This window comes from Penicillium expansum, assembly GCF_000769745.1.
Source record: "Penicillium expansum strain MD-8 chromosome Unknown contig192, whole genome shotgun sequence".
In the NCBI taxonomy this organism is placed as follows: Eukaryota; Fungi; Ascomycota; class Eurotiomycetes; order Eurotiales; family Aspergillaceae; genus Penicillium; species Penicillium expansum.
In genome coordinates this window covers 1-11,756 of record NW_015971404.1, presented here as the reverse complement: position 1 = coordinate 11,756, position 11,756 = coordinate 1, and the positions used below count along the sequence as shown (strand labels likewise).

Sequence of the window (11,756 nt, the reverse complement as noted above, 5' to 3'; positions counted from 1 at the left end):
AAAATAAAACTCTAGGCAAATGAAATTCTCAACATGAAACATCATATGGCATTTAGGTTGATATCAATTGAGTATGTGGTATATTTTCGCGATATGATTTCCAAATTGAACACGGAAGGTCCTTTACAAACTTATAAAGCAGGGAAGCTCGTGATATCGAAGCTAAAGTAGCGATTGTCGGCCGCGCCTCCACCTGTACGAATACGACGTGAGAGTTCAATAACACCCTGGTATTCTAAATATCTGAACACACCTGAGGGACAGAGAAATCAAGAGATCTTCTGAGCGAAAAAGGGCTCTGGAAAAGTCTGTATTTACGTGAAGAGAAGGTAGAGAGGACGGGATAGCTCTGAAAGTCACATGAAAACCATTGGCGGAGCCCCGTATGCTCCAGGGTGAGCCCCCAGCCATACAGAAGTCGACGCTGGGCCCTAAAAATACGTAACGGTGTCTAAACCCTCTTTTGCGCTATAATTTGACACCAGGGTGTTGCGGAACAGACTTACAAGTGGGGCACTACTTGATACCCTATGGGGCAGCCTATAGCCTACCATTCCTAGCAACAATTGGTGCCTTGATAAGACAGGCTACACTCAAGTTCTATGTGTTCATTTTGTTCTCTCTATCTAAAAGATCGTGCGTAAATCCATATTACTACATTAAATATGTCGCAAATCGAAACAAGATTGTTTATTAACAATGAGGTAATATATTTCCAATCTATTGGTACTGTTATACCTAGGGCTCTCTGATATATTGGCTTTCACTGTATGTCCACTCTCGTTCTGAGGCGATGTTGGCTGTCTGTAACCCGATAGATGGCTTAACAATTACCACCGACCTCCAAGTTGCCGGAGAAGAAGACATCAACGCTGTTGTAGCAGCAGCTCAGCTAATACTGTATTCCAGATTGGCCCCTGGAGGAGCTTTACTAGACAATAGAGGGTGAAGTGCCTGTTCCGTCTAGCAGACCTTATCGAAGATGATGCAGACTCTCTCCTTCAATTGGAGACCATAGCTATGGGGGTTCCTAAGGCTGGCATGGAATTCATGATGTCGCTAGTCTCGAAGTACCTCCGCTGTGAGTTGTTCCCACACCAATGGAGAGCTAACTAAAGTGCTTATGCGGTCCAGATTATGCCGGCTATGCAGATAAGATTTCTGGTGAGTTGTATCCAGCAGAGGATGGCGTTTACGAGATTGTGACATATGAACCTCTAGGTGTTTGCGCTTCCCTTGCTTCGTTTAACGCGACCTTTTTGTAAGTATACACCTTGATGGAAGTTAGCTATTGCTCATTGTGTTGATTAGGTATGTGGCCTTGAAATTGGGACCCGTACTCGCTGCTGGGAATACGGTAAAAGCCCTTGCAGACCGCGCTCGACTGCCTGGCTGACTTTGTCTGCAGTGTATCTTCAAAGCCTCTGAAAAAGCACCTTTTGGTGCGCTGGCACTTGGCCGGTCAGTCTATGAGGCTGGCTTTCCACCGGGAGTTATAAATTTCGTCTTGGGTGCGGTTGAGACAGGAAAACTACTTGCTTCCTATATGTATATCGCCTGTATTAACTTCACGGGATCGGTGAATGCTGGCCGTAAGGTCTAAGAAGCTGCAGTTAAAAGCGACCTCAAGCAGTGTGTCCTGGAATTGGGCGGAAAGTCGCCGGCTATAGTATTCAAGGAAGCTCATATTGAGACGGCATTGACCTGGCAAGTATCTCCTACACCTATACTGTGCGCTCTAATTGGCCTGGGCTGACTCAAAAGATAGTTGCTCATTTGGGTTTCTCGCTAATACCGGCCAAGTCTGCGTTGGTAAGTGTAGCTCTTTGGGTTCGGTGGGTGCAGACTGATAAATTTTTAAGCGACTTCCAGGGTCTATGTTGAGGAGGATATAGCCCCAACTTTCATAGAGGCTCTAAAACGTTAGTTCGAAGAGGCTCGAACCAGGGTTGGGGATCCAATGTCTTCCTCCACATTATTCGGCCCTCTTGTGAATAAAGACCTGATGGATCGGGTCTTGACTTATATTGAAGACGGAAAGAGCGAAGCCGAAATGCTATGTGGCGGGAATCGTATTGGTGATGAAGGCTGTATGATGATGCCTGCGCCGAGGCGGGTGTCGTAGCTCACCTGGTTGAAGTCAGCCTCAGCAAGAGTATGAAGCTCGTGGGCGTTAAGCCGACGCCATTTCTGGTTGGAGAGTAAGGACGCACTGGAGAGTAACGGGACGCACATACCGGAGGGCGCGGGGTGCGGCAAAAGCGCGACACGGGTTTGAGTGTTGTAGGTACATTTAAAATTATTATGGTGGATGTCCACAGCGAGCATCCATCTTCACTTCGCTCGTGACGCAACACAGTCTTTCGTCATCAATCTTTCTTGCGTAGCCTTCCTAACATCTCTAGTTTCGGGGGTGAAATACTGGATGTCTCGCTATATATGAAAACGAGCTTTTTCATCCTATGAGTAGATGCACTTGAGATCTAGGACAAATGCATGACATGAATAGCAGATACAAACGCTATATGAAATATTGAAATTCAAGCCTGCTATGTACTTGGTTGGTATTGGTAGACCCACCCGTATTCGCTTTCTCAGCTCTGCTATTTATACTCCACAGTGACACCAAAGTTTCCACATCCCGTGCCCCACACCTCCTTGGCTACATAATATTCTACTAGTCTTAAAACCTTCCATAAGTTTGTGACAGAAATCTAACCGTATAAAATTGTATGTTCAAAATGGCATGTAAGAACTCTAACGTATTTCACATGCGCGCCGCCCACCTCAAAACATCCTAGTGTAGCTTCGAAGAGGCTCCGCCAGAGTGCCACCAATGTGCCGTTAAAGAGCAGATCTACACCGCATTACCAACTCAAGAAAACAATTCTAAATGATACCATTTAGTCTAGCGCCTTGTCCCTTTGCCATATCAATTATCTATATAGTCTGATAAATGTCTGAAGTCCATCTTTGACTCTTATTAATTACTTCTCTTTTCAATTGTGAAACTGTGAGAGTATGTTCGTCTCCTTTGAGCTGTTGGTGGAAGTCTGAGACTACTGTTGTACCTGAAACTATACCAGTCTAATGTAGAAAAATACGCACGGAATAAACGGAGTACAAAGTGAGACATGAAGATGATCTTTTCCAAATTTTACACGGGATGAGGTTACAGCAGTATCATATGGTCCTGTTATCTTAGATATTGTAGTGTCTGTAGTATCGAGTCACCATTATAAAAGGAAGCTGTTAGTATCGAAGTTTTCAGAGTATCACAAACCTACCGACCAAATTGACCAGCAAACAATTTATTCTTCTTTGCCTTGGTAAAAGATGCAGCTTCTCTCTCTTTTTGGCCCTTTGGCTCTTATGGCTGCGGTAGTTTCCGCGGCCGATCGAGGCAGCTATACCAGTCCTGGAATAGGGGCTCGTAAGAAGGCGATCTTGGATGCTGGTGGTAACACTCGCGATATGGCTATTGCTATGCTGGAGACGTAAGTCTACTTGTTTGGTATCCGTTCCTAACAATCTAGCTTACGACTACTAGTAACACCATGACCACGGACTACACTTATGGTATGTCTAATAGTTGGCCAGCAAAACTACCTATAGTGCTAACATCCGTACTTATAGGTGATGGAAAGTCAGGCGATAGCACGAATTTCGGCGTGTTTAAACAAAACTGGTACATGCTGAGAAATTCTGCATCTGAATTCCTAGGTCAGACTGTAGCGCAGGTCTCTAATGGTGCTATTCTGAAGTAAGTTTTGGACTAGCCGATAAGCCGAGGTATATCAAACTAATGCTCGAGTGCTAGTTCGGACCTGAAAAAGGACATTCAAGCTCGCCACGACGGCGAGAACCACTTCGGATATGAAACTTGGTTCAGTGGTCACCGCAATGGAGAATCGGGTGTGAATAACCCGGGCACAGCTGATATCCAAAGTGGGTTTCATCTGATCTGATCCCCTATTTCACGAATTTTTTTACTGACTTTATCGACAGCGTACATCAATGGCGTGTCATGGATTCAACAGCAGATCGAGAGTGACGACAAGTACCAGAGCGACGACACTCGCTTCTGGGTTGATGTCGTGCCTATCTAAACAAATGACATCTGATGGCAGACAAATAGCCACACATCTCGGAATAAGACTATGCGCTTTGTGCCACGTGGTGTGCTTCACAGCCGTCACACATCCCTCGGGAGCGCATTCTTTTAGTTCATCTACTCTCTATTCTATTCTATTCGCCCTCTTACTGAGATAGTAGACTTAGTTATGAAATTTTCATACGAATACACTCCTACTACCAAACCCTTACTGTTTCTGCACAGATTGCGTCATGTACGTCATTTTTTTAAACAGATCATCCTATTAATCCTATTTAGGTTCACCCAGCTATCAACGCGCTTTTTCGGCTCTAGAGTGCAACCTAGTCAACCCCACCTTCAACAGGGCCACCAGGTTGAAGGACACCATCAAGCCCAAAAATGGTGAAGCGATATCTTTAAGTCCCGATTGCCCCATTGGACATTGCGTTCGGTCTGATGGCCGACTTTGAAGCAGACCCTCACCCAAAGAAAGTCTCACTGACCGCCGGAGCATATCGCAAACGAGAATAGACACCCCTGGATCTTTCCAAGCGTCAAATATCACTTTGCAGAGTAAAACAATAACTGAAAACTAGTATAGGCAAAGGAACACCCCAGCGAAACCACCCACGAATACCTGGGTATAGCAGGCTCGCCGACCTTCACCAACCTGGCAAAGGACCTTGTCTTCGGACCCATTGCACCCAGTCTTCAAGGCAACACAGCATCGATTCAAACAATTTCCGGCACATGTGCAAACCATGTCGCAGCCACATTCCTGGCCCGTCACCTCCGCCCCAATCGCGTCTTCATCACTTCCCCAAGGTGGATCAATCACAAGTCTATCTGGGAGATGACCGGTGTTCCGGTTGTAGAGTGTCCATATTCCATACTACTCCAATGCCACTAGAGAAGTTGATATAACCGGGATGATGGATGCCCTAGACCATGCTGAACCCACTGATGTCGTCATCCTACAAGCCTGCGCGCACAACCCCACCGGCGTGGACTTATCAAAGTCCCAGGGGACAGAAGTCTCTGCCCTCGTCTAGCGGAAGAATCTCTTCACCATCTTTGACAGTGCATACCAGGGCTTCACGTCAATGGCGATGCGTGGGCGGGTCGCCATTTCGTAGATAATGTTCTCGCATCGGAGACGCATCCGGGCCTGTGTGTCGTGCAGTCGTTCTCGAAGAACTTTGGTCTGTGCAGTGAGCGTGTTGGCACCCTGCATTTAGTTGTACCACGGCATCTTTCGTCGCAGAGTGCACTGTCTGAATTGATGTTGATTTCGAGAGCGTAATATTCCAATCCACCGCGCTTTGGGGCGAGTATTGTTGAGACTGTCCTTGGGGATCAGGGCCTGAGGGCTCAGTAGAAGCAGACTTGGATACAATGAGCTCACGGATCCAGAGGATGAGGGCTTTGCTCAGGCAAAGGCTGGAGAAGGAGACGCTGCGGGATTGGTCACATGTTGAGAAGCAAATTGGGATATTCAGCTATACAGGTTTGACTGAGGAGCAGGTTTCTCGACTTCAAAAGTAGTTTCATATCTATCTGTTGCCCTCGGATCGGATGAGTGTATGTGAACTGGATGAGGATGACATCGACTATGTGGCACATGCCGTTGGTGAAGTTGTCAAAACGAGCTGTGTTTAGTTGTTGAAACTAAGACGACAGGTACCGTAGCTAGTCTATCCTCGGCCAGAGACCACACTCCGAGCTCTCTGCTGATTTCGTATTGAATGAGGTGTTTACTGAACGCCGGGATTGCGGCTTTTTTCGGAAGCGATAAACATTGATTTACCGAGTGAAACAACTAGCTCTGGACTCCGGAGTCCAGAAAGGGCACGGGATGGTAAACACAACGCTTAATCGACTTGAGGACGATTTTGGCTAATATGATGACACCAGGACAGAAGTAAGCAACCCGGAGCAGCTCCGGGCTCCGGATTCTAGAAAGGGAACGGGATGATAGATATGGCACGGCCGTTACCGGTGCCTATAACGGTCAATTCTAAGTTTGCAGGGGATTATAAAAGGCATCATGCTCACATTTAATGAATCAACAATCGCCCATATAACTGGACTGAATATCAACTATCTTAAGCTAGCCTTGTTGCACTATTTCAGAATCAACTCTAGCGATGAAAGCTACTATTTTTATTCTTACCTTTCTGTCTGTCTTGGGGACTCTTGCAAACGACCTCACTAAGAGAGCAGACCGCGGTTCTGAGACTGTCTCCGGTATTAGCTCGCGCAAGCAATCCATTCTAAATGCCGGCGGTAATACTCTAGACCTTGCTATCGCTATGCTTGAAACGTAAATACCTATCTCCCTCAGAGGCTTATACTTTTAGATACAAACTAATAATGGGTATAGTGAAACAATGACAACCGATTATACCTACGGTGACGGAAAGACTCAAGACGCAGCCAATTTTGGTCTTTTTAAGCAGAACTGGGGAATGCTTCGAGTGTGTGCAACCCGATACGGACTGGCGGGCCAACCGGAGAGCTCATGGAATAATGGAGCTCTACTTAAGTATATCTTCATTATTTTATATTAATAAGACGAATCTACTAACGGGCCTAGTAATAACGTCTACGCAGATGTTGCCTCTCGCTGGGACTGCCAGGAATATTATGGGGTAGATAAATGGTTCGCGGGGCACCGTAATGGTGCAAGCGGGCTTGCAAATCCTAATACAGCCGATATCAACAGTATGCTTATTTCTATCCCAGTGGTTATTGTTTTACCATATAGGAAAACTAACACGTCATATATAGATTATAAGAATGCCGTGTATTGGATCCAGGAGCAGATTGATAGCAACTCAGCTTATAAATCTGATGATACCAGGTTTTGGGTGGATGTTACTCCTATCTAGACAGTGGCTGTTTACTACTGCTGTTGAGTCCGTACCTAGTCTAGTGGTGGGCTTTTTGTTTAAGAGGGAAGCCGGGGAGGCTCCGAGGTTGTGGGGATGGGAGGTTGATTATGTCCCCCGGAGAGCTTGTCATACGAAGGGGAATGTTGAAGCAAGATGAAATCGGGAAGACATCTAGGACGAATGAATTTATTGGAACTTTGCTTCTACCTGATGGACAATTTTCTTTTCGCGGTGAAACTTCATTGGCTAGTACACGACGACCTAATGCAGAAATCCATCTCTTATTGATAGCTGCATTAATGCTATTCCAACTATGTGTTGGATCACCGTCACCTGTTAATTATATGTCGAATACCATAGTGGAATACATAGTTGAAGGGTATTTTACCTTGAAACTCATATAATCACCAATTGGCGATTCCCACACAAAAGCGCATAGTCTACTCAGTCAAATTGTCCGTTGAAATTATCGTTTTTGTCATTCTAGCTAGTTATATACCACTAAATTGTGCTATATATCCTCACACCACAGATTTCTGCCATAATGTCTTAGTCGAGTGTTTCAATGCAATTTATATGGCTATGGGCTGACGCTCCTATCAGAAGATATTCTGAGATTACTTCAGACTATGTGCCACATATCAATCATGAAACACCATCTAGAATGGACTGTATCGCTCACAATGCGAAAGGGCCAGAGAAGGAGAGAAGAGACAAGCTCTCAGAACTATCCTACTCTAAGAGAGAGCCGACAAAGAAGATGACAGAGGCCAAGTCTGTGCTGCGAGGTGAATCCGATAGTAATAGTGAATGATCAGAAGGGACGGCCACAAATTAGTTCCTACGGATTATCGGGATACCTAAAACGTAGTGTCGAATACTAGATTTTATGTTTACACTTAATATTTGATCCGCTACCACCTTTTGTGTATTTCAGTCTCAGCCAATTTATTGGGAATTTTTTTTAAAAAAACCGAAAACATACAACGATTCGCTGGTGGCCACCCCCACCCAACTACTAAGCCACCGGCGTGTGACTTAAGTACGGCTGAGAGGCCAGGAATCCCTGTTTTCCACATCCTATGGTCGTATGTACCAGGTAATTTATAAGAAAGGAAGAAAAACTATGCGGAGTTGAAAGGGTGACGCTATCGATAAAGTGAGAATGAAGGTGGGAGAGCCGGGTGACAATCCTTCGAGAAGCCCGCGCAGGCCAGGAAGGAGATAACGCGGACTCTTCAAGGTGGGCGAACGATCCCCCGAAAGTCAATTGGAGAATTTATCTCGATAAACAACATTTGAAGTCAACAGTTCAGTCATATCACATTTACTGTACTCACCTACGCTGTAAGGATCAGTTGCAATTGAGTATCTCCAAACGCCGACAACGGAGAACGAGAGGTTGAAGTGAACCCGGGGTGGAAAGAACAGAAAGGTGGTGATGCAGTTATTTCCGTTCCAAATATTGCTACATCGCAACAGGCGTTGAAGTAGTGAATACCACTCGCTCTTACAGATCACCACCCATGCTTCTCCTCGGCGACGGTGCCAAAATCCTTTGACCGGAGTCATGTTCTTCTATCCCGTTCCGCATAATTATTTAGATGGAATAGCTACCTACTAATTCTACCCATTCCTAAAACTGCCATCCTTTCAGTATTCTAACCATACACCACGAGCGCGAAGACAATGGTGATATATCAAAAAATAGGTATTTTCTCGTTTCCAAGGGCTTAAGCGGCAGCTTCAACATCAATTTGCAGACTTCTTTTCCAGCCGTTCAAAGTCTCTTCCTGGTATACCTGCCGCCGCTTCTGAATCGGAAAGCACACGACGATCAGCCGCCCCATCCCCAGAGGTGTCCCCCAATGAAGATAACGTGCCACAAAAAGGAGACAACAGGCATCTCGATCGATTTGCAATTCACCACAAAATCGTTCTTAACGCAGAGTCAAACTAAATTGGTCTTCAGTTTCAAAGCCTACAAGAAGGGTACTAGCTGGGCTAGTCGGTTTATGAAAGAACAAGAGCCTTCGGGTGGCCACTTTCGTGCGAAACATGCGACAGTTGCGAGAGGACGTAAGTGATGATACGTCATGCACGAGCACCAGCTTTCTTTATCGGTGAACTCCGTGATCATCACTGGAGGTATTTATTATCTGCAGCCCAACTGAAGCGGTTTGTCTTCTGGAGAAGATCCGAACTACTGATTTTCACGGCTCTGGCCAACCTAAGTGCATTCAGGAGTTTGCCGCTAGATTTGCCCCTTTGGACCGTCTCTTCTGGGTTTTCAGGCCTCATTTAGGCTTTCCCATCGGTACCATACCACTAGGTTATCCTGATTACAATGGCAAGCCATTTGGCTTAGCTGTTTTAGGAAAGTTTGGACAGGATGGTCGGCTTCTCGAATTCATGAGTGCTTTTGAGGCGACCTTTCCCAAAAGAAACCATCCCCAACCACTGATCGAACAATTGACTGGGAATCATGGGAATTCCTCGGAGAGCATTATTTAGGTAAGAATGAGGCTAGAATAATTCTATAGGTTCTAATATATTAATCTCTTTGGTATATAGAAAATAGAGGATATACCGAATTTGAAGGCGGATATATAAAAAAGTTATACATATCCTTTCTAGTCAGCGGAGCTCGAATTAGTTTGGTAGTGTAGGTTACCATGGCTCTAGATTCCATATTAGGCGACGGATGGCTGGTAGGAGAAGCATTTAAACCCCAGTCCCAGATGTTCCTCCTTCTATTTTCCCCCTGATACAAAATCTTCCAAGACATACAAGAATCGTTTAATCATCCCTGAAAATGTCCGAACTATCTTTTGAAAGCCAAGAATCGAAGACAGTCTCCTACTGTCACGACTGCCCTCCACAGTACGATTCTTGCCAGCCAAGTCAAGATGTACTTACCTCTGTTATCGAGAACGAGCATACTCGCCGGATATTATGTCAACGACTAGGTAATATGGCAACAGAGCTCCTTGACTTAGGAGAGAAGAAGCTCACCGACGAAACTGATTACCTTATGATTACGGAGTATTTTCTAGAGATGGATCGGTTATATACAGAGGGGATGCAAATATCTAAAGAGATGGCAAATGTTTACAAGGAACGCACTGTTCGAAATACTGAGCTCTATACCGCTATGTTAAGACTCACTGTTAGTGAGTTCGACCGGACCTATGCTTCTTCAAGGGGCGTTCCAAACCGGCAGGTCCGACACGAGCTGGCTCAGGACCATAAGGGCCACGCCGACTGCTATGACAGAGATTGTGGACACAATTCTCAACGCTCTTTGGGAACCAAACAAATGGAGGGGGAAGCTAGAGATTGCACGTGTGACTCTCCGTGCTCTGATGGCCGGTTCTTCGAGCTCTCGCAAAAGTTGGAGAAGATCAATGATAAACTTGGCCAAAGCCTTCAATCCCATGATATGGCCAATGTTTCGAAGACAACTCATGATGCTCCTACAAAGCCACCCAGGAGCTTTTGGAAGAGAATTGTGAAGCATTAGCTTGTTCTTGGTGGTAAAGTGGAGGGGGGGTCTCTGGAGTGATCAAATTATGGCAAGGTTGTTGAATATTCGTGTTTATCTTGCTTTGTACCAACTTGAACGATCCATGCGGATGTATATGCTTGGTGTGTGCGTTGTTTCTGAGTGTTTGATTTGAGATTCAAATACCATATTTTTTAAAACACTTCCCTCATCCTGCGAGATAGAAGATTTATATCATAGTCTAAAAGCCCGATACTCAATACTTGGAATCTTCTTTTTAAAAATCCATCATTATGGTAGACCAATGAGGGTTTATCACAAGATCTAACTCTGTTGGACAAAGAGTTCCCTGGTTACATATAGAGAGGTCTACTTCACAAAGAAACTGAGAAGGGTGACAAAATATCTATTAAAAAAACAAGACGATTAAAAATGATAATAAAAGACTATGAAAAAGACTGCGCAGAAGACATCAAAAGCCCCCTCACGCGGTTTAAGCCGTTTTCACTGCCTATACCGTAGCTACAACACCAAAACCCGGGGGGGGGGAGACAAAACGCCGCATATGCGGCCAACTATTCTTGTGTACGGTCAACAGTGAAATGCATGTTTAGTAGGAAAATCAAGGTGCCCTGAGGCGCCGACAGTATACATTCTTCACCTCCGAAGAGGGCCAGTTGACCAAAAGAAAGAGCAAGAACAACAATAAAACAAAACAAAACAAAACACAAGTAAAAATACAAAAAAACAACCCCCCCTCCTCCTCTCACCTCCATCTCACATCTTCACCAGTTTTCTTCCTTCATCTCACCTCGCTGAGGTTCTCGGAGAGAAGCAAAAACGGCCAAAAAGCCCCAGAGGAACGCCATAAAAACAGATCTTCGCCAGTTTTCTTCCTTCATCTCACCTCGCTGAGGTTCTCGGAGAGAAGCAAAAACGGTCAAAAAGCCCCAGAGGAACGCCTTGAAAAACACCCCTCTCCATCCCCTATATATGTGGTACATCCGTTTTCATTCAGCTCACCTCGCTAAGGTTCTCGGAGTGAAGAAAACGGTCAAAACAACCGAGGAACGCCATCAAATCGACACCCCTTTATGCTGCCGGGGGAAGCGCGGTGGGATTCACAAAGTCCCAAGCCTCTTTGAAACCGTGGCCGACAGTGCGCACGGTGGTGGCAACGGCAGAGGCCGCGGCGGGGTCTCGCCTCTTCTTGTGGGGGGTGGCGGGGGGCGCGAGCGCATGGCCAGCGGCGGGGGCAGAC

At 45.6% G+C, this 11,756-nt stretch overlaps 4 protein-coding genes across 4 annotated transcripts; all 4 read left to right on the top strand.

Annotated features, from left to right (window-relative positions):
- Window positions 1–1,020: 1,020 nt before the first annotated feature.
- PEX2_059880 (Aldehyde dehydrogenase, N-terminal) lies at window positions 1,021–1,603 on the top strand (the record flags this gene model as incomplete). Its single annotated transcript, XM_016743261.1, has 4 exons — window positions 1,021–1,081; window positions 1,135–1,261; window positions 1,312–1,357; window positions 1,409–1,603. The coding sequence occupies 4 exons, from the start codon at window positions 1,021–1,023 to the stop codon at window positions 1,601–1,603; spliced, it is 429 nt and encodes a 142-aa protein (XP_016595983.1).
- A 1,733-nt stretch (window positions 1,604–3,336) lies between these two features.
- On the top strand, window positions 3,337–4,109 carry PEX2_059870 (uncharacterized protein; the record flags this gene model as incomplete). Its single annotated transcript, XM_016743260.1, has 5 exons — window positions 3,337–3,497; window positions 3,551–3,579; window positions 3,637–3,763; window positions 3,821–3,948; window positions 4,009–4,109. The coding sequence occupies 5 exons, from the start codon at window positions 3,337–3,339 to the stop codon at window positions 4,107–4,109; spliced, it is 546 nt and encodes a 181-aa protein (XP_016595982.1).
- Window positions 4,110–6,243: 2,134 nt separating this feature from the next.
- PEX2_059860 (uncharacterized protein) lies at window positions 6,244–6,987 on the top strand (the record flags this gene model as incomplete). Its single annotated transcript, XM_016743259.1, has 4 exons — window positions 6,244–6,419; window positions 6,480–6,641; window positions 6,693–6,820; window positions 6,887–6,987. 4 exons carry the CDS (start codon window positions 6,244–6,246, stop codon window positions 6,985–6,987), a joined length of 567 nt encoding a protein of 188 aa, XP_016595981.1.
- Window positions 6,988–9,805: 2,818 nt separating this feature from the next.
- Window positions 9,806–10,513, top strand: PEX2_059850 (uncharacterized protein; the record flags this gene model as incomplete). Its single annotated transcript, XM_016743258.1, has 1 exon — window positions 9,806–10,513. The coding sequence occupies one exon, from the start codon at window positions 9,806–9,808 to the stop codon at window positions 10,511–10,513; it is 708 nt and encodes a 235-aa protein (XP_016595980.1).
- Between the last annotated feature and the right edge of the window lie 1,243 nt (window positions 10,514–11,756).